Source organism: Microcaecilia unicolor, chromosome 3 (genome assembly GCF_901765095.1).
Source record: "Microcaecilia unicolor chromosome 3, aMicUni1.1, whole genome shotgun sequence".
Taxonomy (NCBI): Eukaryota; Metazoa; Chordata; class Amphibia; order Gymnophiona; family Siphonopidae; genus Microcaecilia; species Microcaecilia unicolor.
In genome coordinates this window covers 217079621-217106470 of record NC_044033.1, presented here as the reverse complement: position 1 = coordinate 217106470, position 26850 = coordinate 217079621, and the positions used below count along the sequence as shown (strand labels likewise).

Here is a 26850-nt window from a genome sequence, read left to right as displayed (position 1 = left end):
GGCTGCAGGGCCTCACAGAAAAAGCCAGATAAGGGGTAAGAGTAAACAGAAAAAATTATTTATTACTATATTCCATTCTTCTGAATCCTGTTGCATCACAGCATAGTATAGTCCCATCAATGCTTCTTGCAAAACCATAAGAAAACAGTCTTATCAGGGCCACCCAACGTTGCTGTTCCAAACAAACACAGATCAACACAGGCTTCCGCTAGCCTGGATCTGATTATTCAAAGTGGTTACAGAAACTTCCTACCTTGAAAGTTTTTCCTATTTAGACTCTGGAGGCAGAAGCTTGAGGGTCACACTGCTTCCCTGAGCCTCTCCTTAGGTACTATGGTCCAGTTTAGAACACCTGTCTTATTCAGGACCTCCCTGATCTATTACCCCAGGGCATTTAATCACCTCCCTGCCTGGGCCCCAACCCTTTGACTCAGCAGATTAGTGCCACCTGCTGTAAGGTGGCTTAACTTCAACACCAGTGAGGAATTGTTCCTAAGGAAACCTGCTGCTGTGCCATTCACTCCCTTGAATACCCTCCCCCTCAGCTCAGCCCCAGAGGTTGAGTGCTTGCCATTCTGAGGGACACCGACTCCTATAGGCTGAAGGCAACCATCCCATAAGATACCCAGGACTCCTTCCACCACTAGGAATTACTGGGACCACCCCTGGCCCAGAACCAAAACACCACTTCAGACCTGCCATGCCTCAGCCATTGGGCCCTGTCACACACCAATGGCCATGGACTGTTCAAATCCCCATCACAGGAACACCGAGTCCAGGATGCAGCAGGACATGGACTCCAACCATGGGCCATACCACAACCTGAAAAGGGTTGTTACTTGTAGAAGACAGCGATTTCTCGTGCACAAGTGTCCCACTTCTCCACTTCAACACTTGATCACTTTTCATCATCCGCCAGGCAACGCACAGTTGGTTTGAATCACTGGGAAGCCCCCTTGCTTCCATATCATTAGGATCTCTATAGCTGACCAGATTCGGCTCCAGTATTTCCTGTGTCCCAACGATCCCCATAACTGGGAATAAGAATAGAAGCATCACTCTCAATGACCTTCTTAAACGCCCACTGTTATCTTCTTCCTTTTGGTAAACACTCCACATGGTGGAGCCTTTACCGTAGAGCCATAATTTTGAGCTGGGGCTGAGCTGGAGGGTCAGTGGACTGTTCTTCCTTCATTATTATAATTCTCAACACTTACTCTGGAACCCACTTCTGGGCTACTTGACCCCTGTGGGGAGCATTCATGCTGCACTAGCAAGGAACCTCTGTCACCGTCCCTGGCTATGAGCTTTTTGGCATCTCTATCCACAGTAATGGTACCCTGGTCCCTAGGCTCCAGGTAAACTTCTAGCATCAGGCTCACAGGACAGCCACTCCTTGAGAGATTCACAGTCATACCTGTCACCTGTTTCACAATGGTGGCATCATATTCCTGAAGTACACCACAAATCAACATTCTTGGTAACTGTTGTCCCCAAATCTGGGGTTATGGATTGATCATTCTTTTTAGTGTCACTCTTCCCAGCCTGACCTGGCTCCAGCATCATATTCTGCTCTTGGGGTTCCCAACACACCAGTTCATTAGTTGTCTGGAGTCCAGCTATTTGTTCTAATTTACAGCATTCTTGAAGCACCGCATTCTCCTAGCAGCTAATCTGAAAGGCTACCCCCCTCCCCGGACTTTGAGCTCTTTGGCTAGTGGCCACTTAAAACAGTCTACTGTATGAATCAGCTCCCTCTGACTGGTCCTTGTTTGAGCCTGATGAGTTTATCATTGAATAGTTGTTTCTCCTCCAGCAGCATCAGGGCACCCTTACGCCGGGCTTCTATGCAATGGGACTGTTCTTCCAAAGAATCCCTTGCTTGAGAGGCCTCTTTGAGCTGGTTAGCCAACTCCTTCAGCTCTTTTCCCATCTCGCTCCTGGTGTTCCTGCATGCTGAAAAACTCAGTAATCCTACAAACTTCTGCATTCTTCTCCAATAGCCAGATACATTCGTGTTGGGTTATTGCTTCTCTTTTACAGGACTCCTACTCCTGAAGACACATCTCCTGTACTTGACTCTGGAGCACATTCATTGACTTACTACTTCTGTAACCTGAGGCTCAAATCCTAATTACCGATCTATGATAATTCCAAGGCATTTAAAGTATGCTATTGAAAGAATAGGTGGACCATGAAGTAGAGGAGTTAAAGTTGGACAGTAATGTCTACCTGTGATCCAGCAGGCCAGTGTTCTCGATTAGGGACAGTACCGGGCAGACATCTACAGTCTATGGCAAGGACAAATCAAGATCAGGTATACATATGAAGTATCACATCATACTTTGTGTAATGAGTTTATCTTGTTGGGCAGACTGGATGCACGTAGAGGTCTTTATCTACCATCATCTACTATGTTACTATCAGGCTCATTTTCAAAAGAGATGGTCATCCATCTTTCGACATAAATCGGAACATGGACGTCCATCTCCCAGGGACGTCCAAATCGGTATAATCGAAACCCGATTTTGGACATCTCCAAATGAAGTCTGTCGCAAGGACATCCAAATTTCAAGGGGGCGTGTCGGAGGTGAGGTGAAGGCGTGCCTAAGACTTGGACGTCTTTGAGCCATAATCTAAAAAAGCAAGGGCGTCCTAAAGTAAAACTTGGATGTTTTCACCCGGACTTGTTTTTTTACGAATAAGGCACAAAAAGGTGCCCGAAATGACCAGATGAGCACCAGAGGGAATCGGGGATGACCTCCCATTACTCCCCTAGTGGTCACTAACTACTACTGCTACTACTACTACTACTTAACATTTCTAGAGCACTACTAGGGTTACGCAGCGCTGTACAATTTAACAACAAAGGACAGTCCCTGCTCAAAAGAGCTTACAATCTAATGGGCGAAATGTCAAGTGTCAAGTTGAGGCAGTCAAGATTTCCTGATTAGAGGTATGGTGGTTAGGTGCCGAAGGCGACATTGAAGAGGTGGGCTTTGAGCAAGGCTTTGAAGATGGGCAGGGAGGGGGGCCTGGCGTATGGGCTCAGGAAGTTTATTCCAAGCATGGGGTGAGGCGAGGCAGAAAGGGCGGAGCCTGGAGTTGGCGGTGGTGGAGAAGGGTACTGAGAGGAGTGATTTGTCTTGAGAGCGGAGGTTACGGGTAGGAACATAAGGGGAGATGAGGGTAGAGAGGTAGGGAGGGGCTGCAGATCGAGTGCATTTGTAGGTTAATAGGAGAAGCTTGAACTGTATGCGGTACCTGATCGGAAGCCAGTGAAGTGACTTGAGGAGAGGGGTGATATGAGTATATCGGTCCAGGCGGAAGATAAGACGTGCAGCAGAGTTCTGAACGGATTGAAGGGGGGATAGATGGCAAAGTGGGAGGCCAGTGAGGAGTAGGTTGCAGTAGTCAAGGCGAGAGGTAATGAGAGAGTGGATAAGAGTACGGGTGGTGTGCTCAGAGAGGAAAGGGCGAATTTTGCTGATGTTATAGAGGAAGAAGCGACAGGTCTTGGCAATCTGCTGGATATGCGCAGAGAAGGAGAGGGAGGAGTCGAAGATGACTCCGAGGTTGCGGGCAGATGAGACTGGAACGATGAGGGTGTTATCAACTGAGATGGAGAGTGGAGGGAGAGGAGAAGTGGGTTTGGGAGGGAAGACAATAAGCTCGGTCTTGGCCATGTTCAGTTTCAAGTGGCGGTTGGACATCCAGGTAGCAATGTCGGATAAGCAGGCCGATACTTTGGTCTGGGTTTCTGCAGTGATGTCTGGTGTGGAGAGATAAAGCTGGGTGTCATCAGCATAAAGATGATATTGGAAACCATGAGAGGCGATTAGGGAGCTCAGTGAAGAGGTGTAGATTGAAAAAAGAAGGGGTCCAAGGACAGATCCCTCCCACCCTCAAAAAACATCTTTAAAATTATTTTGTGCGAGCTTCAGATGTCATACTCAGGTCCATGACAGCACATGCAGGTCCCTGGAGCAGTTTTAGTGGGTACTGCAGTGCACTTCAGACAAGCGGACCCCAGCCCATACCCCTCCTACGTGTTACATTTGTGGAGGAAACAGCAAGCCCTCCAAAACACACCAGAAACCCACTATACCCACATATAGGTGCCCCCCTTCACTCGTATGGGGTATGGTAATGGTGTACAGTTGTGGGTAGTGGATTTTGGGGGGGCTCAGCACACAAGGTAAGGAAGCTATGTACCTGGGAACATTTTCTGATGTCCACTGCAGTGTCCCTAAGGTGCCCGGTTGGTGTCCTGGCATTTCAGGGGGACCGGTGCACTACTAATGTTGGCTCCTCCAACGTCCAAATGGCTTGCTTTTGGATGTTTTAGACATGGGCGTCTTTGGTTTTGAAAATCGCCGAAGGTCAGACGTCCATGTCTAAGGACATCCAAATCCAAGGATGTCCTTGTTATTTTCAAAACAAAAGATGGACGTCCATCTTTTTTCGAAAATACGCCCCCCCCCCCCCCCCCCACACCCATTTTTGGATGTTTTACAAAGATGTCTATATCCCAACTTGGACGTTTCTTTCGAAAATGTCCCTCTATGTTACTATGTAAGGATGAGACAGTTGGAGCATAGCAAAGAGGAGATGGTATCTAGTCCAGTTTGAAACTGAGATAGGTCAGGATGAAGTGGATCAATGTAATGAATAATAAGGACATCATTTGCATAATAAAAAGCAATGATGCCAAGATCTTGAATAAGTGTTGTTAGTGGACTTAGAAAAACGTTGAGCAAGAGTGGGGCCAGTATTGAACCTTGAGGCACACCACAGTTTAAGTTACAGGAGATGGAAGTGGAAGAAGATAGAATAACAGTAAAAGTTTAGCCAGTCAAAAAAGATGAAAACTATTAAAGAACCATCTTGGTAATATGAATAGAAGCCAGTCTGGTGAGTAAGAAATCACAATAAAGAATCATAGATTTCATCATCTTGAAACAAGCCCCGGGATACATGACAGACCTGATCGACATACGAACTAGAAACACATCCAAATCAACACGAATGTACCTAAATCTGCACTACCCAAGCTGCAAAGGACTCAAATATAAATCTACTTACGCATCCAGTTTCTCCTACGTAAGCACACAACTGTGGAACACATTACCAAAAGCCTTGAAAACCACATACGACCACCGAAACTTCCGGAAATCACTAAAAACATACCTGTTTAGAAAGGCATACCCTACCAATCCAACATAAATAACGATCTCTGCAACGCACCAAAACTAAAGTACATAAAGGACATGACTCAACTCTTCCGTTGTATGATTCCCAAATGTGGCTGTGCCACATGAACTTTATCTTATCACAACATCACTTTGTATTTGTTTACACCGGAGTCTGCAAACGCAGCTCTGGCACTATGTAAGCCACATTGAACCTACAAATAGGTGGGAAAATGTGGGATACAAATGTAACAAATAAATAAATATAAACGTTCACGGTTGGGACAATTTTCAAAGTGATTTATTTAATTTAAAAATGTTTTATCTGTGTTAATCAGTTGTCTGAAAACTGCCTTACCTCAAAGGAGCAAAAAAAACCTGTGTTAGTTAATTAGTTCCACAAATTGGAAAAGAGAGGGTTCCAAAGTCAACAAGAAACCAAAACAAACAAAAAGCACAAATTGACCTTCAGGAACAGGACAAAAGGAACTTTAATAAGAAAGACCTGGCGCGAGCCGTGTTTCGGCAACCCAGCGCCTGCCTGTGTCAGGGGTCAAAGCAAGTACAGCTGTTTATGTGTGGTTGACTCACACAGCATTTCGAAAATACGTAGGTCCCGCATAGAGTCGGGAAACCAAAACACTTTTGAATAGATCCTCCAGTCCTGTGTTGAAAAAGCCATTATCCAAACAAGTGTCAAATGTAAAAAATGTAAAAAAAATTGACTGTTGTTTGGTATGGAGGAGTAGCCTAGTGGTTAGTGCAGCAGACTTTGATCCTGGGGAACTGGGTTCAATTCCCTCACTTAACCCTCCATTGCCCAAGGTACAAATAAGTAGCTGTATATAATATGTTAACCACTTTGAATGTAGTTACAAAAACCACAGAAAGGCAGTATATCAAGTCCTATTTCCCATAATGGCTTTTATAACACAGGACTGGAGGATCTATTCGGAAGTATTGAGTTTTCCCGGCTCCATGTGGGACCTATGTATTTTCAAAATGTTCTATAACAGTACCAATACTTTGTGAGTCAACCACACACGAACAGCTATACTTGCTTTGACCCCTGACATAGGCGCTTGGTTGTTGAAACACGGCCCATGTTGGGTCATTCTTACTAAAGCTCCTTTTGTCTTGTTCCTGAAGGTCCATTTGTGGTTTTTGTTTGTTTTAGTTAATTAGTTAAAATGTCTCCTCTCAGCATAGCATTGATGTGGAACACAACAAAGGTTTTTTGTTCCATATCAATACCACACTGAGAGGAGACATTTCCAGGAGTGTGTTAAGGTCAAGGAAAGAAAACGATACATGTAGGTGGCATTTTCAAGTCTTTGTACAGACTTTTCCAGCAAAAGTCTACCTGCAGAAAAAAAAGCAGATAAAGGTGACCATCGGTATAAAGCCCACAGATTAAAAGTATGCAACGGGGAAGTTTGAAAATTGCCCCCTCATAGATCAGTGTATATATGAACCTTTTGCTGGAAGTAGTTAAGTCTACAACACAATTTGAAATCAAATTAAATACAGGGTTATAGCGATAGAAGAAATGATGAAAAGTTGATCAATTCTTTGATGTTGGATAACCTATAAGTATGCCAATGTATTTCTTTTTTTGACAATTACTAGAATGCCGGAGAATGGATCTTTACCATCGAGGTGAGTATCTACTCTATAAATTTTATGTCAGTGGCATTTTAGAATAATTGATCCGCTACCCCTGATGGTAGACCTGTGGCCCTTGACTGTTAGGGTCACCTAGTTTCAGATCAGTAACTAAGCAACTTTCTGTGCTGGAATTCTACCCCACATTTTCCTAATACCTCACAGTGCAGATGCTGGTCCATTTGGGTTATTCATGTGGTTAAGAGTGTTTGCTCTGGTGCCTTGGCTCAAGCATTAGTGATTTTCTTAGAATGGTTTACTGGAGCAAATTTCATAAATGGGAAGCATTCACTGATTTGCATAGCTGACAAAGAAATAAAATACCTTCTGAAATCTTGGAGACAGTAGGTAAAGATGGCCTCCATAGTACCTCAGAAATATGGACAAGTTCCATTTAAGGGAATTAAATTAAGGACCACTAATTTTCAGACCATTTCAATAAAGTCGTCTTCATGATGGCCAGATAAACAGGGAACTACAGTTAGGTTGCAGCTATCATTAATCAATTATAAATAGTTTTTACCTATGAAAAGGCAAAGGTTTATGCAGGATTTGAATCATTACCTCTGAACATTATCTTCCCTAGTTAATGCCTTAGACACCAGAGGTGTTTTCCTGTTTAAGCACTGTAACTCATTTCCTACTTCTCCTCTGACTTTGCAGAATGATTTATGGCAAACCCGATATAGCAAAAGCTCCGTGAGTACTCTTTTATAATTAATACATCAAGGATCTAATTCTGTTTACCGTGCCTAAATAACTGGCGCCGATTGAAAACACGCTTAGGCATATTCCATAAGCCACGCCGTTTATAGAATATGCCTGAGTCCGTTCAGATGACTAGAATTTACGCTCAGCAAATTATGCCAATGAAGATTTGGTGCAAATGCCCACGCCTAACTTTATAATTCAAGTTTAGTGTCCCAAACACTCATCAGTAGAATACTCTTATTGAAAAATAACTTATCCACAGTAAACGTTTATCATATCTAAAGCTGCATTGCAATATCAATTCACACTTGTATGAATTTTTCTAAAGGGGATCATCAGAGTGTCCTGCAGCACACACCATGTGGGAACTAAGTCCCTTTGTGGTAATGGTATGGCGCAAATCGTCATGGATCCGCTAATATAGTAGTTATTATTTTTTTATATTTTTTTGAAAAAAATTATATCTTTAGCTTTCATATTCTAAAGCCAACAGTGCAGTTGAGATAAAAAGAGTATGCACATGTTATAGCGCTTAACTGGCAGCGATTTTTCACCAAGGGAGAACCTCCGCCTAACTTTAGGCATGGAGCGGGTTACTCTATAACACTGTGCGTAAATTTTAGAAATACATACGCCCATGCTTCTCCCATAGCCACGCCCCCTTTTGGGACCTGCACAGTAGAATTTACGCGGACTACATTATAGAATATGCTTAGCAAGCAGTGCGCATAAATTCTGTTTAGTTCCAGTTAGTACCAATAATTGCTTGTTAACATCCAATTATCGGTGCTGATTGGCTTGTTAACCAATTGAGTTGCGCATGCAAATCAAAATATACTTAGATCTGCACATGCAACTCTAGTCACACTATATAGAATCAGAGGGCAAATGCATTTAAGGTTTTGCATTTTTTTCACTCAGAAATGGTAAATTGAACTTTTGCTTATTATACCATCATATTACCTACAAAGATCTTGATCTAGAATTGTATGATATTATACTTATTGTATATTTGTAAACTGCTCAGGTGTTTGTTATGATGGGTGGTATCAAGTCATAGAAGCATAGAAACGTACACAATTATGATACAAATAAACAAAAGCGATTGCGATACAAATGAAGCTTAGTAAAGACCCCAATGTGCTTGGCCTCCAGAGCACCGTTTCCTCTAAGCTGAGCGGGAGTCCTCCAACCGCATTGCTGCCTATAGGGGGTGCTGCTTCAATACTGTGTTTTCAGTCGCTAGGGACAGGCAAGTTCCTTGGAGTTCTGCAGAACTTGAATATCTCTCACTATTGAAAATGTGATAGTGAGACAATTCCCCTCACTGGCAGGACTATAGGTGGAAGACTCTCACTCAGCTTAGAGGGAAAGTGCTCCAGAGACTTTCACGACCAGAGGGTTGCTATGCCATATTTTTCATGCATGATCCTGTGCAATTCATCAAGGCTGTTATTATGATATGACTAACTGCTGTGACTCTTTCAGACGGAGGGACGTAATGGTTCTGTCTCCCTGGCTGGCCCCAATTGTCTGGGCAGGGACTTTTAATCGTGACCTCCTGATGGAAGAATTTCAGCACAAGAAATACAGAATTGGTCTTACAGTGACTGCCATTGGCAAGTAGGTACTCCAAATTCTGGCTCTAGTTAGGGTTTCCTTTTTGGTTCGTTTTTTTTTTGTTATTGTTGTTGTTGTTGTTTTAATTTGTATTTCAATGAATACGTCGAAGGCATATTCATAAGAGATTCCCAAAAATCTAAAATAGAAGAAATCATAAACATAATATCTCAAGAAATGTCCACAAAAAGGAGGAGATAACAGAGCAGTAAATCAATGGAAAGATGAAAAATAAAGGGGAAAAAAACATGAAATAGAGTAAGAAAAATCCCCTCAAATACACATTATTAGACCTGATAACAGTTCCCTGAACCAAAAAACTGAGGATCAAACTGAAGTTGCACCCTTTTCCTCTAGAAAAAAACTTGAGATGGCTCATAAAAAATATACCGAACATTCTGAAAAAGAATACAACATTTGCAAGGAAATCTAAGCTGGAAAGTAGCTCCTAAACCAGTATAAAATAACAAATTAAAACAAAACTAAAAAGTTTAGCAGCCCCAGTCCCCCTCCCTTCCTGTCTCTCTCTGTACTCCTTCTCCCATAGCTCCACCTCCCGGCATCCTCCGCCCCCGTGCCCCGCCCCCCTGAGCTCGTCGCCGCTGCTCCCCCCTCTACTGGACCCCCCCTCCACTTTACCGGCCCGCACAGCGCCTCTCACCTCTGTGTGAAGGCGCTGCACAGGATGGAACAGCTGATCAGCAATCACTGCTGCCTCCTCCGACGTCTCTCTGTTCTTCCTGGGCCCACCCTCCTCTGACGTTAGTTATCTACGTAGGTAACTTACATCACAGGAGGGCGGGCCCAGGAAGAACAGAGAGACGTCGGAGGAGGCAGCAGTGATCGCCGATCAGCTGTTCTATCCCATGCAGCGCCTTCACACAGAGGTGAGAGGCACTGCACGGGCCGGTAAAGTGGAGAGGGGGTCCAGTAGAGGGGGGGAGTGGCGTCGACAAGTTCAGGGGGGCAGGGTATGAGGGCAGAGGATGCCGGGAGGCGGAGCTATGGGAGGAGTACAGAGAGAGACAAGAAGGGAGGGGGACCAGGGCTGCTAAACTTTTTTGTTTTGTTTTAATTTTTTATTTTATACGAGCGGAAGCGGGGAGCAGCGGCAACCGCGGGGGGGGGGGGGGGGGGCAGGGGCAAGGCCATCCATACAGGACGCTCCTGACGAGCGCCCTTGCCCCCTCCCAGTCCTTTTTTGATTTTGTTTTCATTTCATTTGTATTGTATGCAGAGGGAAGCGGGGAGCCACATGTTTGTGTTCTTTATTTTGTTTTTCAACATGCCAGCTTGGAATTTTAAGGTGCAGGGGAAGCAGGGAGATGACAGCTCAGGCCTTTACGACTGCTCTGACCATACGTTTAATATGTCGTGGTAAATGATTCGGTGTAATCTTCGGTATTGTTAGTGCATCCCAAATCGCCCACATTACAATGGTAATTACTCTTTTGTATTCCGTTTTCGTTAGCTGCTTGCTTTGTAGGAAAAAGGCCTTTAATGCATGCAACAGTTAGGAATTTCCTTCGTTAAATGGTTGTTAGAGGGTCGTTAAGGTTTAGTGCATCTGGCCCTATGTGTCTTTATAAAATGCAAGAGTTAAACTGGCAGAAATCACAGCTAGATTGACATTGTGGACATTGGCGGTTGCTAAGGAGAAGGTAGGACATGTGAGATTCACAGCTGCCATGGGGTCCTGATTTTTGAGAGGGAGATTTTAGTACATGCCCCAACCCTGCCCTACTCTGCCTTGATCCCGCCCAGTCTACCTCATGGTTCCACCCCCTGGCACACTTCATCCCACAGCCACTCCAGTTCACTCTATTACAGCCCTATCCAGCATCTATTCCTCCCAGAGGCATAACCGTGAGGGAGCCTCAGCCCTCCCCACCCTTGGTTGAATTGCTGACCGAGATGCTTGATTCTCGCTAGCTGAAGATGTCCACTGCATAAACGCCCTACCATGCTGTTTGAGCAGTACAGCAGTCGGCAGTGTGCTTCAGCTGCTGAAGCCGGCCCTCCTGCATAGGCTCAGTTCCAGGGGCGTAGCTACGGGTGGGCCTGGATGGGCCCAGGCCCACCCACTTTCCCTCCAAGCCTGCCCACCCACCCCACATCCCTCGCATGTCGCTCGCTGCCTTTTCTCTGGCCGCAACGGAAATTCTTGTCCTCCCCACCGGCGCTGCCTCGGTCCCTGCATGCTACCCAGTACCTTCGGTCCCTGCATTCTTTTGTTCGATCATCGCCGGCAGCGCTGCCATTCACACAGGCATCTCCGCTCCCCTCTGCCGCGTCCATCCGTCCCTCTCTGATGCACTTCCTGTTTACATAGGGCCAGATGTACGCGGCAGAGGGGAGCGGAGCTGCCTGTATGAATGGCAGCGCTGTCGGCGACGATCGAAGAAAAGAATGCAGGGACCGAAGGCACTGGGTAGCATGCAGGGACTGAGGCAGCGCCGGTGGGGAGGACAAGAATTTCCGTTGCAGCCGTGGTGGGACGCAGGGGTGGAGAGAGAGGCAGGGAAGGGCATGAAAGCTTGCAGCGATTCCTCAAGGCCGCCACACTACAATGTCCTTGCCCATGGCCTGCCCCATGAGCGGGGGTGGGGTGGAGAGAGTGAGTGAGTGAGAGAGACGGGTAATGCTAGGTGGGGTGGAGAAATAATTGTTTGACATGGGGGAGGGAGAGATGCAGGAGGAAAAGAGACAGAGAATTGTTTGATATGGGTGTGGTGGGGAGAGGAAGGGAAAGGCTGCAGAGGAGTGGCAAAGGACAATAGAGGAAAAAAGTGTTGGACATGACAGTGGAAGGAAGGGAGTGAGAGATAAGAGGGGGAAATATTGAACATGGCTGGAGGGGAGAATAAAAGATGTTAGACCAGGGGCTCAAGGCAGGGAGAGACAGAAAGAAAGAAAGAGATAGTGGACAATATGGGAGAGATGTTGGACATAGAGGTGGAGCAAAGGGAAGGAGAGATGCTGCACAAGAGAGGGGGAAGAGGGAGATATTGGATCCAGGGGCAGAAGGGCGATATGCTGGACAATGGGTAAGAGAGAGAAATGCAGGACAATGGAGGGAGGGGAAAGGCATATGCTGGTGGGGGGAGGGGGTAAACAGGAGATGTCAGGCTATGAGAGTGAAGAGAGGATAAAGACAGAGGGGAGATGGTAATGAAATGAATGACAGGATAGTGATTACAGGTGGTAGAAATATGGTAATGGTGCGTAGATTGAAGATGGAAGGGAATGGAAGGCTGGGAAGGAGTGAGTTTGGATATGGGTGAGGTAGTGGGTGAAAGGAGATGGAAATTTGATAGATATCTGAAAAATAAAAAGAAGGAAAAAGTTTAGAAAGAGAGTTAAATTTGAGTGGACAGAGGCAGAAAAGAACAAAAAACAGAAAGGAAAGAGCTAAAATGGAAAGATCAATATTTCAGAAGCAGTTGTAGTGAGAAAATGGAACGAGAGGAGAGAAAAGACAAATGGACAACAGTTGCTTGAAGAATTAGCAGAAGACGACGGGAAAGTGGGAAGGAGAAACTGAAACCAATATGATAGAAAAATAAAATGTCCAGACAACAAAAGGTAGAAAAATAATTTTATTTTGAACGTTTTAAATGGAATATGTTAGCTTTGGGAAATGTTCATAGCAGATGTCTTTTTATTGTGTGCAGTAGAAAAGGACATGCATTTTTGTTTTTATTTCTCCAGTGTTGCAGAGGGCTTCTTTATTTTCTGCCCTGGGCCCCAGCATGGCTAACAGCAGCCCTGACCCTTGCTGTAGCTGGTGGGGATCCCCAAGCCCTGCTAGCTGAGGACCTCCACTGAAGGTGGCCAGAACTCCCTTCTGCTGAGCTTGGCAGATGGGGGCAGCATCCTTGAGCCACTGACAACTAAGCATGCATGGGGTGCCGCTATCGGTGGCTCAAGGAGTTGCTGCTTCCAACCAAGCTTGGTAAAAGTGAATTCTGGCTATCTTTGGTGGAAGTTTTCAGGTGACAGAGCTTGGGGATCTTCATCAGCTAAAGTATTTATCTTTTGAGTTGGGAAATGCTGGGGGAGGGGGTTAGAGAGAAAATTCTTGTGCCCACCCACTGTGGGTTCAGGCCCACCCAAAATTGGCTGTCTGGCTATGCCACTGCTCAGTTCAAGAAAATAAGACAATGCCTTTTTATTAGACTAGCCTAATACCTATTTCAATTAGCTTTCAGAGACCAAAACCTCCTGCCTCAGGTCAGGACATAGTATACTGCTGTTATGGTATCCTCTCCTGACCTAAGGAAGGAAGTGTTGGTCTCTGAAGGCTAGTCAAAAAAGTATTAAAATTAGGCCAGCATAAACCTTATTTTCTATTTGTGATTTATTTGTATTTATTAACCTTTATCAACACAGCTACCACATTACTTTAGCCTACTAAAAATGAAATTATTTTCTGTAACTTTGTTGTCTGCCCATTTACTTTTTCTGATTGTGTTTAGTCCCAGTCTCTTCTTTCTGCTTTCCTCTTAACTCTCTTGCCAGAGTTTCCTATCATTTCTCATTTTTCTCTCTCCTTTTTCTTTCAGTTTTCTTCAATTTATTTTTCTGCCTCTTTGTCCAGATTTAATTCATTCTTACTATCCAGTCTTTAATTTCCCTCTTTTTACTTCATCTACCTATGGCTTTTCATCTTTCCCTCACCCCTGTTCTCCCCTATGTTCCATCCTCTTATTCTCCAGTTTATTGCAAACTCTATCCTTTCCCCCTTTCAATCCAGCACCTCCCCTCTTTCTTTCCCTACCTTTCCGTTCAGTGTCTTCTCTCTTTCTCCCCATCCTTTCCAGTGTCTCCCTCTTTTTCTCTCTGCATGCTTCCATCCGGCATCTCCTCTCTTTCTCCCCCTACCCTTCCATCTCTTCCCTCATTCTCTCCTTACCCTTCCATCCAGCATCTTCTCTCTTTCTCTCCCCATCCTTCCAATGTCTTCCCTCTGCATCCTCCCATCCTTCTCCCCTCTTTCTGTCCCCATCCTTTCAGCATCTTCCCTCTTTCTTTTTGCCTCCTTTCATCCATCATCTCTCCTCTTTCTCTCTCCATCCTTCCAGCCAGGGTCTCCCCATTACTCCCTATCTTTCTACCCAGCATTTTCTCTCTCTCCAGCCTTTTCCATCCAACGTGTCCCCTCTATCTCTCCCCATCTTTCCACTCATCATCTCTCTCTCTCTCTTTTTACCCCTCTTCCATCCAGCCTCCCCACTCTTTTATCTTTTTCCTCCCCTCTCTCCATTCAGCCTCTCCTGCCTCTCTCTCTACACCCCCTCCCCTTCCCCTTTCTTTTTCTCTTCCCTTCCCCCTTACATGGCATCTTCTGTTTCCTGGCCACTTCTTCTTCTTCTTCTTCTTCTTCTGATGAGCAACAGTGGCCGAGGGAAAGCAACAAATAGCAAACGCTAGCCGCGGCTTTCAGGAAACAAACACTGTTGGCTCTGCTGGTCCTCTGCCCCAGAATGGGAAGTTGACATCTCCGTGGTCACAGGATCGACAGAGCTGACAGCTCATGCCTGAAAGCTGCAGCCCTGCGCTTGCTTTTTACTGTTTTGCCATCGCTGCTGTTCACCAGGAGAAGCAGCAGCAGCCGTGGCAGTGTCTCAGCGCAGACCAGGAGAATTTCCCGTTTTGATGGGAGTGTGGGAGATGACCCACCAAAACAGGCGTCTCCCACTCAGTGCAGGAGTCTTGGCAGGTCTGGAGCTTTGGGCATTACCGTTTTGGCATTGCTATTTCAACACCATTGTTAGGGCACTGGAATTATGGCCACAAGAATTTGGGGCAGCCAAATGGCAGCATTGAAAAGTCCTCCTTCCTCCCCCCCCCCCCCCCCCCCCCCCCCCCCCCCCCACCACCACGCACTGACCTCGTGCCTGTTTGCTGCTGTAACTGGGAGTCCTTGAGAAGAAGAGAAATGTGGGCTGCTTCATATGGTGCCTGTGAGGAGGGACGGTTCTTCAGGAAGCCTCTTGTGTCCTCTTTCACAGGCACCACCTGGGACAGCCCACGTTTCCCTTGTGCTCAAGGACTCTGGCTGCAGTAGTGAACAGGCACAAGCCCTGCTCTCGAATACCAGAAGTCAGTGCTTCGGGGGCAGAGGAGGAGGAATACTTTTGGATGTCAGTACCCTAACAGTGGCACTAAAATAGTGACTAATTATATAAAGTACTCCTTACACCTTAAATATCTTAACCTTATTTCTTTATTGTATTACATATGCCTAATACCTCTACCCTCGAAACTCACATTCTCACGTTGCATTCACACATAGCTCACAGTACCTTTGTATATTGCCTTGTCAATTAATCAACCGTTTTACTTCTACATTCACTTCCTAATACAATGCACTAGCTATACAATTGTTTTACTACCTTATTTTCAAACATTTCAAATCAATGCCTCCAGATCTACATGGGGCATCCTTCTTAAGCATCGGTTAAAGTGCCTACTAATGTTTATGCTGATTTTATCAGTTCAGTTCCTTAGGTTCAAAGTCCAAACATCTTTGTACTCCCAAATAGCTGCGGAACCCCGCTGGCTGCGTGAGAAAGGCTATCACTAGGGAGGGACACAAGTCACCAACATTCACTCTTCATTGAAAAGACCTTTTTTAAGCCTTGTAAAGCCAGCTGATATTCTCCTCTAGTTTCTCTCTATGCGAGACCCCATTTAAATATGCGAGACCACATTTCGGAAGTGTCCTTCATCAGGAGGAACTAGCACCCGATATCTGTGTGATGTATATAACAAAAACATACCACTATAAGCACAAGTAATGTAACTAAAATAGTGACACCAAAATGACAAATGATGCCTAGGGCCATGCTCCACCTATTTCTACACCGAAAAAACGCTATTCTATAAACTGCACTTAAATTTAGGAGTTGCATGCTTTGAAAATTAGGCATGCATGGTATAGAATAGGTTGTAAGGCAGGTCCACATGTAACTCCTAATCATGACCAATTAAGTACTTGTTAACACTAATTATTGATTATCACCAATTAAGCCAAGTACTTTGTGTGCGGATCTTTGGTTCACATGCAAAATTGAGCATCTACCTTTGGGCGAGCAATACAAAATCCACCCCCCCCCCCCCCACCTCACACTTTAGTAGATCTCCTTATGAACACTCTGCTTTGGTAATGGTTCTGGAAAATTGTCCTTAATAGTTCTACTCTCTCTGGACCCCTCCTCCAGAGGAGAGCTGCTCTGTAACTCTTAATCGGATCATGAGGTCTCTGAGCCTTCAGGTACAAATACCTTTTAGGTGGTCCCTTCTTTAATGAGCACACAGCTACTAGGATTCTGTTGTTACTTCTCCTCTGGTTCCTTCCTGATCTTTCAGGCTTGATCTTGTTACTCTTTCTCCGCTTAAGATGTAGAGCAGCTTCCCCATTCCAGTTCTCACTTGGTGCAGATGCAGCAACTGTGGGGGACTCTGACCCCCCCTCCCATTAGATGTATTTTAATAAGGAAGAAAAGAGCCAGGCTTGGTCCTTTTGCACTAATGGTAGAATGGCCAGGGAGCAAGAGCCAAAGATCTCGAAATAGTTCTCCTCCTACCACTGTCAGCAGTGGTGTGCTGGAGCCGGCTTGCACTGGCTCGCAAGAGCCAGTTGTTAATTTTTGTGACATTTTGTAAGCCGGTTGTTGAGACAGGGTGAGCCGGTTTGCTTCTCCTCCCCCCCCAAGCCGCAAGGTCCCAGCACATACTTGAAGGCAGCCACCCTGGTGGTCTAGTGGCTGCCAAGACTTCCAGCGGCGGCCTCGCGAGACTTCTGCTGAAGTCTTGCAAAGCTGCCCTTGTAAGTCTCGGCAGCCATTTTAAAGAGTGATCCGGCAGCAGGCAGGAAAGACTGGGGATCTTTCCTGCTGCGAAAAATCCACTAGACCACCAGGGTGGCTGCCTTCAGGTATGTGCTGGGACCCTGTGTCTCAGGGGACTGGGGCAGCAGGGAGGAGGTCTGGAATGGGGAGGGGGGGTGATGTGGGGAGGATACAGTAAAAAAAAAAAGGTTGTATTTTCAAACATGCTGGCTTGTGCATACCGATGTACACAGAGGAAGTATAATAAGGGAATAACTTTTCATAGGTAGAGTAGTAATTTATTATAAATCGTAATCGGTGTGTCATTTGAAGGGGCTGGTTAATATACGGACACCCTAACCCTGTTATATTGGTGCAGAGATCTTTTTTTCTCCTAGTAAAGGGCTTCTAAAATGGGCATCATGTTATGAGAATCAGGTGCTCAACATTCAGAGTTTCTATTTATTTACTTATTTATGGCATTTTATCCCACATTAAACATGAATTAGATTGGAACCTGGAAGCATTTAAATTTTTTTTTCCTGGCGAAAGTAATGCATTGCCCCCCCCCCCAGTCCACCTCTGCGCCCCCCCCCCCCCCCCCACACACACACACAAATTGCAAGGCTGGCTATACCTAGGGAGAGAGCCTGTTGTTAAAAATCTACCAGCACACCACTGACTGTCAGTCATAGTCTGTTCCAAAAGCTGTGAGAGCATTTTAAGTCGAAAGGTGACATACCTATTCCAGTCACCAAAGGTCTCTACTGAGCAATTTATAGATCTAATTAATTGGCCAAAAAAAAATTTCTCTTTTAAAGGACGGGGGTAACCAGGCACAAACAAATTTAAAGAAACCCAATGTCCCAATAACTTACAATACTTTTAAAGCATTCTGAGCAGATTCACTATATAAAGTCAAATACATTGGTGGCGACTCGTTCCACAAGAGCCAGAAGTAGTCTTGGCTCACCTTGTCTCCTCAATGGTCCGTACTGACTTTAAATTTTTACTTAAACTTTACTTAAATTTCATATTAGATGCAATTGTCCAAATGTTTAGCAAACCTTTTTGTATCAGCTTTTTATACGAATCTTATTGACTTTTTTGACTGGGTGACCAAAGAACTGGATGAGGGACGTGCACTAGATGTAATCTACTTGGACTTCAGCAAAGCCTTAGCTATGGTCCCCCACAGAAGACTTGTGAATAAGCTGAAAGGGTTGAACTTAGGACCGAAAGTGGTGAACTGGATAAGAAACTGGTTGACTGACAGATGGCAGAGGGTGGTGGTAAATGGAATCCGCTCGGAAGAAAGGAAGGTGAGCAGTGGAGTTCCTCAGGGGTCGGTGCTGGGGCCTATTCTGTTTAATATATTTGTGGGAGATATTGCTGAAGGGTTGGAAGGAAAGGTGTGCCTTTTTGCGGATGACACGAAAATAGCCAATAGAGTGGATACCCTGGAGGGAGTAGAAACGATGAGAAGGGATCTCCGAACATTAGAAGAATGGTCGAGGGTCTGGCAGTTAAAATTTAATATAACAAACGCTAGGGTATATATTTTTGTCCGGTTTTGTTTGTGTTACCTAAGTATACCTAATGAAAACCTTCGGTTTTTGTTGCTTAACAAGTAAATATACATGATCCTATTGTGCTTAAATTTTTTTCTTTTTTAATATATGCAATAGTGCTCAGTGAAAAGGGCTGTCCTGCAGGACTCTTACACAGCGTAAACTGTGTTACCTTGCCCAATGTGACATCATAGCACTCCAACCGCCCTCTCTATGTGTCATCAATAACATTTACTGGTGCTAACATCCAATTTCATGCTTTAGAGGTAGAAGAGCAAATAGAACACTCTACTTATCTTCGGATGTATTGCCAGTCCTACAGGAGTCCTTATCTCAACATGTGTCCATCCATAAAAAACAGCTGTAAACTCCAGGCACGATGGACTTGAAATACATCAGCTGCAGTTCACAGTACTTTTAGGTTCCCGTTCCCTACATGCGAGCATGTTTCGCGCAAAGGCATCTTCAGGGGAACAATTTGCTGAATCTGTAGCGGGAACCGCACAGTCTCAGCTTACCACCGGCTGAACGCCGGTGCATACGCAAAGGAGGTGTTGATGCCCCTCTACAAGTCGTTGGTGAGGCCCCACTTGGGAGTATTGTGTTCAGTTTTGGAGGCCGTATCTTGCTAAAAATGTAAAAAAAAGACTGGAAGCGGTGCAAAGAAAAGCTACAAAAATGGTATGGGATTTGCGTTGCAAACTGTGCAAGGAGAGACTTGCTGACCTGAACATGTATACCTTGGAGGAAAGGAGAAAGAGCGGTGATATGATACACACGTTCAAATATTTGAAAGATATTAATCCACAAATGAACCTTTTCCGGAGACAGGAAGACGGTAGAACTAGAGGACATGAATTGAGGTTGAAGGGGGGCAGGCAGACTCAGGACTAATATCAGGAAGTATTTTTCCACAGAGAGGGTGATGGATATGTGGAATGCCCTCCCGCGGGAGGTGGAGATGAAAACGGTAATGGAATTCAAACATGCGTGGGATAAACACAAAGGAATCCTTTTTAGAAGGAATGGTTCCGTGGAATCTTAGCGGAGATTGGGTGGTGACGCCATTAATTGGGAAAGAAAACGAGAGCTGGGCAGACTTCTACGGTCTATGCCCTGATCGTGACTGGGCTTCGATGTTAGCTTCAGAACTTAGTACAAGAGCAGTACTGGGCAGACTTCTGTGGTCTGTGCCCTGAGAAAGGCAAGGACAAATCAAGCTCGGGTATACATATAAAGTATCACATACCATATAAATTAGTTTATCTTGTTGGGCAGACTGGATGGACCGTACAGGTCTTTATCTGCTGTCATTTGCTATATACTATATAAAAAAGTAGCGCTAATTAGCTACTTAGCTTATCGTTTTCAAGTTATAGGACCGCTGGCCGAGATGTGGCGTGTTTTGCATCCAGTTGCGTCAGGGCCCAGTCCTCTCTGCGCCAATCCATCAAGTCATCCTGTACTCCTGGTGTTGCAATAAGAGGAAATATTCAAGATGGACTCGCCAGCCCTCATCTTTTAAATAATCGGGTGGTGTTCTTACTCAGTCTGAAAGTTCTGTAGCACTGATCTATAGACAGGCCAATTAGCTTCAATACAGACCAGTGAGGAGGCAAGATGAGCCAAGAATATTTCTTGCTTTTGTGAAATGAGTCGCCACTGAGGTCTTTGACTTTATATAGTGAATCTGCTCGGAATGCATCCAAGGTATTGTAAGTCCTTGGGACGTTTGAGCAATTTATAGAAGCAGGATGTGGTGTTCCTTTTACATATAAGAACCCTTTTCGGCATGTAAAACAGGCTCAAATAAAGAAAATGCTTTAAAATATTATACTCGCTGGGGCAATACTATAACTGAACACCACAACTTAGGCATCAAAATTAAGTTGATACGGCACCTATTCTATTACAGAACTTATGCACATACTTTCTGTTGTCGAATGCTAGCATAAACTGGCATCAATGTGCTCGTTTATATTTATGCTAGGAATATAGCTTGGCGTAAAGGCCCAGATTCTATAAAAGGAGCCTAAAAAATCGGAGCTGTAAACATGTACATAAGCACCTAAATGTTGCCATATTGGGAAAGACCGAAGGTCCATCAAGCCCAGTATCCTGTTTCCAACAGTGGCCAATCCAGGTCACAAGTAACTGGCAAGATCCCAAAAAAGTACAATACATTTAATACTGCTTATCCCAGAAATAAGCAGTGGATTTTCCCCAAGTCCATCCTAATAGTGGTCTATGGACTTTTCTTTTAGGAAGCTATCTGAACCCTTTTTTAAGCCCTTCTAAGCTAACTGCTTTTACTACATCCTCTAGCAATGAATTCCAGAGTTTATTTACACATTGAGTGAAGAAATTTTTTCTCTGACTCATTTTAAATTTACTACTTTGTAACTTCATTGTGTGCCCCCTAATCCTAGTATTTTTGGAAAGAGTAAACAAGCAATTCACATCTACCCATTCCACTCCACTCACTATTTTATAGACCTCTATCATAACTCCCCTCAGCCATTTTTTCTCCAAGCTGAAGAGCCCTAGCCGCTTTAGCCTTTCCTCATAGGGACGTCATCCCACCCCTTTATCATTTTCGTTGCCCTTCTCTATACCTTTTCTAATTCCACTATACCTCTTTTGAGATGTGGTAACCAGAATTGCACACAGTATTCAAGGTGCAGTCGCACCATGGAGCGATACAAAGGCATTGATATCCCAGCGTCTGAAACTATGTACCTCCATTTACACTAATGAAAACGTGGCATAAATCCCTACACGTAGATTTACGCACACTGGGCCATATTCTATAACTATGCACGTAAATGTTGGAATGCCCATGAAATGCCCATTTCCCCGCATATAGCCATACCCCTTTTGAGCTATGCGCAATAGAATTTAGGCACAGTTAATTACAGAATGTGCTTAGCGAGTTGTGCGCATAAATTCTAATTATTGCCAATTAGTGCTCATTATTGTTAAGTGATGTTATCAATGCTGATTAGCTTGTTAAGCCAATTAAGTTACATGGGTTGTTATACAATACGCCTGGATTTTGGCGCGGGTCTCTAGGTGCGCTATATAAAATCCAGCAGAAAATGGTACAACTTAAATGCAACATATATACATGTAATTTATAGCATTCTATAAGTTATGTGTTTAAGGGGGGGGTATTCATCAAGCAGCATTAGGACCTTCGTGCGAATGTTAATTAATATGCACCAGGGGCGTAGCTACATGGGACCACGGGGGCATGGGACCCCGTAGATTTGGCCCTACCCCCCCCCTGCCGCTGCCGACCCTCTCAACCCCTCTCTCGCTGCCAACCCTCCCCTGCCGCCATTGGGTACCTTTTCTGGCGGGGGTCCCCAACCGCCACCAGCCGAAGTCCTCTTCTCTGGAACGGCCGCGTTGCTGATCTAAAAGCAAGGCTTCTGTTTCTGTGAGTCTGACGTCCTGCACATACAACGTGCAGGACATCAGACTCACAGAAACAGAAGCCTTGCTTGCAGATCAGCAACGCAGCTGCACCGGAGAAGAGGATGGCGTGGGTTAGGGACCTCCGCCAGCAAAGGTACCCGACGGCGGGAAGGGGGGAGTCGAAAGGGTTGACGCTGGGGAGGGTCAAAGGTGGTGGTGGTGGTGGCGGTGGCAGGGGGGTCAGCGGTGCCGGGGGGGCAAAATGTGCACCCTCACCTCGGGCTCTGGACCCTCCTCCTGCCGAAGTCTGGCTACGCCCCTGATATGCGCTAAATGCTAAAAAGCCTGTTTTATTCCAATGGGCTTCTTAGCATTAGGGCCTTAACACGCATTGAGGGGCCCTTATACAAAGTTTCGGTAAGCCCAATGTGGGCTTACCCAACGCTAAATCAGAACTACGGTAGTTTCAGCTGAAGCACATGCCATTTCTGGCACACTGTAAAAAACGTTTTTTCTAGCGCGGCGCTAGCCCGGCGGTAATCAGGCATCACCACACACTCTTACTGTGGGAGCCCTTACTGCCACCTCAATTAAATGCCCTACCGATGCTGCCAAACTATGTAAAAAAAAATGTGAGACTGCATTCAAAGTCAAGAACCTAGGCATGAGTCCCTGGGCATAAGTGCTAATCTATAAACCACGCCTAACTTTAAGCGTGACTTATAGAATACACTTTTTTTGGCACTGATGTTTTTGAGCGCCATACACAGAATTCACCCCTAAACGCTAAAGCTCATTTTATACCTATAAGGGACAATATTCAGACCGGGGGAGTTATCCCGGCTAACTCCCGCGTTCACCGCTAAACCGGGATTTTCATTGCCAGGCCGTTTTCGGTTACAGGCATTGAAGATAACCGGCTATGTTGATATTCTGGCAACCGGTTTTCTTCTAACTGGCCAAAGATATCCCTCATATTCACGCTGCCAAATATAGCCACCAAAGTAGGGCTGAAAATCGGCGGACAGCAACTAACCAGGGATATTCAGCAGTGAATAGCCAGTTATCCCCCACTGAATATCAGCAGATAGCTGGTTAAACACTATTTAACCGGTCAGCAGCCATTCTGAACTGAGTGGAGTGGCCTCATGGTTAGAGAACCGGTCTTGACATCCAGCGGTGCCTGGTCCAAATCCCACTGCTGCTCCGTGTGATCTTGGGCAAGTCACTTAACCCTCCATTGCCTCAGGTATAAACTTAGATTGTGAGCCCTCCTGGGACAGAGAAATATCCAGAGTACCTGAATGTAACTCACCTTGAGCTACTACTGAAAAAAGCTATGATCAACATCCATTACATACAGGGGTATTCTATAAATTTAAATATGCACATGTTCTAGAATAAGGGGGAATAGGTATGGATTTTTAGTTCCGACTTTTACACATGCTCTTAATATTTGTTTCTGTTTAACACTTTATTAACCCAAATTTTGTTTTGTTTTTCAAGGTATGTAAAATTACTTAAGAAGTTCCTAGAATCTACAGAGAGATACTTCATGAAAGGAGGAATGGTGACCTACTATGTTTTTACTGACCGCCCCGATAAAGTGAAAGCACTCAGTCTGGAAGTAAACAGACCCCTGAAGATCATCACGGTCCCTAAATACCCTACCTGGGGACACGTTGTTCTGGGTAGGATGGAGATCCTCAAAAATCAAAGTGAAGTGCTATTTCAGCAGGAAGTAGACTATGTAGTCAGTTTAGATGTAGACATGGTGCTATTCAGTCACATAGGAGTGGAGATCCTTGGGGAGTTGGTAAGTGTGATTCATCCTGGATATTACCATAGTCCACGTAAAGATTTACCGTATGAAAGACGCCCAGCCTCTCAAGCTTTTATTCCAGAAGATGAAGGAGACTTTTACTACCAGGCAAATTTCTTTGTTGGGACAGTGCAGAGGATCTACCAGTTGGCAACCGCTTGCTATGAAGGCATCGTGAAAGACAAAGCCAATGACATCCAAGCAGTAGTCTATGAAGAAAGTCACTTTAACAAATATCTTGTCTACAATAAACCTACAAAGCTTTTATCCCCCGAATATATATGGATGAACAACCTTTGGCGGCTAAAGGATATAAGGATTAAACGGATAGTCCATGGAGAGAAAAAATTTTAAAAAATATACATAGAATGAAATAACATTTTTGAAGTTTAAGCAGGGCTGTAGCAAGCTATAACAGTGCCTTGTCCAGTCACACACTATGGTGTCCCCCCCAACACAGTGCTTCCTGTCCCACCCAAGCATACAATGCAGCATCTACACCTGTCCCTTTATTACCCTCTAACACCCCTCCCCCCCAAAAAAAAATCCAAACAGGTGGAGATGCTGCACAGTGTAATGGAGGGAAGAAATGGACAGGTAGAGATGCTGCACTGTGTGATGGAGGGAGGAAAGGGACAGGTGGAGATGCTGCACCATGTGATGGAGGGAGGAAAGGGACAGGTAGAGATGCCGCACTGTATGTTGGAGGGAGGAAAGGGACAGGTAGATATACTGCACTTTGTGTTGAAAGGATAGAGAGGTGTGGTAGCCGTGTTAGTCCACTCTTAAAGGTTATCAATAGAAATCAAACAAAATAAAACATGGGAAAGAAAATAAGATGATGCCTTTTTTATTGGACATAACTTAATACATTTCTTGAACGGCAACCTTCGAAAGCTAATCAAGAAATGTATTAAGTTATGTCTAATAAAAAGGTATCATCTTATTTTCTTTTCCATGTTTTATTTTGTTTGATTTCTATTGATAACCTGTTGAAAGGATGAAAGGGCAGGTGAAGATGCTGCACTATGTGTTGGAGGGAGGAAAGGGACAGGTGGAGATGCTGCACTGTGAGATGGAGGGAGGAAAGGGACAGGTGGAGATGCTGCACTGTGTGATGGAGGGAGGAAAGGGACAGGTGAAGATGCTGCACTGTGTGTTGGAGGGAAGGGGTAGGAAGGAGGCAGGGAGGCTCTTTGTGCTGCAGCCTATTCCCACGATGGGGGCGCAGTTTTAGTACCCCACCTGTCTTGCACCCTGTGCGACTGCACTGACCGCACATACCTTGCTATGGTCCTGAGTTTAAGAGATAAGTGAGTGAAGATACTCAAGGCCTTTTTACTAAGCTGCATTGGGCCTAACACAGCAAAAAAATAAGGTATAATGTGACATGCTACAGCATCACACAGTAATTTTAGAACATATGCGTGATAACCATACACTAAAAATTTATTTGGGTTTTTTTTGAGGGAGCATGTCAGGTTGAGGGCAGGAGTTCTTGAGCTAATTAGTTAGTACATCTATGTTACCACATGCTAACTGGTTAGTGTATGGGTAATGCAGAAGCCCTTACCACCTCCAAAATAGGTGTTGGTAAGTGCTGCTTTGCTAATTTTAAAAAATGGCAACACGTCAATGGCGACATTAACACATGTCAAAAAGGAGTAGCGTATGCAATGGGACGCTTCCAAGCACGGTGAAGGACAACAATGTAGTCAGGCTTGTTCACAGAACAAAATAATCTTTTTTCTATAGACTTGACACATCACCATGTTTCGGCTAAGTTGCTTCAGGATAGATAGATGTCACTAGACGATATATGAGCAAAAATGCATGAGCTGACAGTGCAGGAGTCTTGATAAAGGAGGGATGAGCCAAACAATCCAGCAGTTCATGTTGGAAGTGTCCCGTTCTTCTTCACGTCTGTAGTGTTTCCGTTTTCCCACTTTGATGGGTTTTCATCAGGGACATTAGCAAATGGCCATTAATGCAAAAAATAGAAAATCATAGCACATAGGAAAGACCCACGTAAGGGCACACTTTTTACCACAGAGTCCCTTACCATGAACTAACCATACCCTTTAGTGTCCAATGTTTCCATAATAAGCCATATGGGAAGGGAACAGATTGATGGGAACATTGGACACTAAAGGGTTAATAAATAACCCACTTATAGTGAGGTTAAATCAAGTTTAATGTATAAATGCTACTACTACTACTACTACAATGGTAGCGATTATTTTGTCAACATCGATTTTATTTTTTCAGTGCACTTGAATTTACATAACCAAGTAAGCGAATGATACATACCTGTAGCAGGTGTTCTCCGAGGACAGCAGGCTGATTGTTCTCACGACTGGGTTGACGTCCACGGCAGCCCCCACCAACCGGAACAAAACTTCGCGGGCGGTCCTGCACGCAGGGCACGCCCACCGCGCATGCGCGGCCGTCTTCCCGCCCGTGCATGACCGTTCCTGCTCAGTTGAATGACAAGCAAAGGAATGAGCAAAAACGCAACTCCAAAGGCGAGGAGGGAGGGTAGGTGAGAACAATCAGCCTGCTGTCCTCGGAGAACACCTGCTACAGGTATGTATCATTCGCTTTCTCCGAGGATAAGCAGGCTGCTTGTTCTCACGATTGGGGTATCCCTAGCTCTCAGGCTCACTCAAAACAAGAACCCAGGTCAATTGAACCTCGCAACGACGAGGGCATAACAGAAATTGACCTACGAAGAACAACTAACTGAGAGTGCAGCCTGAACAGAACAAATCGGGTCCTGGAGGGTGGAGTTGGATTCAAACCCCAAACAGATTCTGCAGCACCGACTGCTTGAACCGACTGTCGCGTCGGGTATCCTGCTGGAGGCAGTAATGTAATGTGAATGTGTGGACAGATGACCACGTCGCAGCCTTGCAAATCTCTTCAATAGTGGCTGACTTCAAGTGGGCCACTGACGCTGCCATGGCTCGAACAATATGAGCCATGACATGACCCTCAAGAGTCAGCCCAGCCTG

General features: G+C 44.9%; 1 protein-coding gene across 3 annotated transcripts in view; it reads left to right on the top strand.

The window, feature by feature from the left end:
* LOC115466315 (histo-blood group ABO system transferase 1-like) overlaps positions 1-26110 on the top strand; it is a 70156-nt gene extending 44046 nt beyond the window's left edge. Inside the window, exons 5-9 of one of the 3 annotated variants that reach the window (XR_003941531.1) lie at positions 6822-6851; positions 7521-7556; positions 9057-9191; positions 23521-24475; positions 24849-26110. Coding sequence is in view for 1 of the 3 variants with exons in the window: in XM_030197486.1 (XP_030053346.1) it covers positions 6822-6851; positions 7521-7556; positions 9057-9191; positions 23521-24190 (871 nt within the window). In the remaining 2 variants the exon portion in view is untranslated. Of the gene's footprint in view, positions 1-6821; positions 6852-7520; positions 7557-9056; positions 9192-23520; positions 24656-24848 lie in introns of those variants that run through there. The other 2 variants (XR_003941530.1, XM_030197486.1) reach the window with 2 other exon arrangements.
* The last annotated feature ends 740 nt before the right edge of the window (positions 26111-26850 follow it).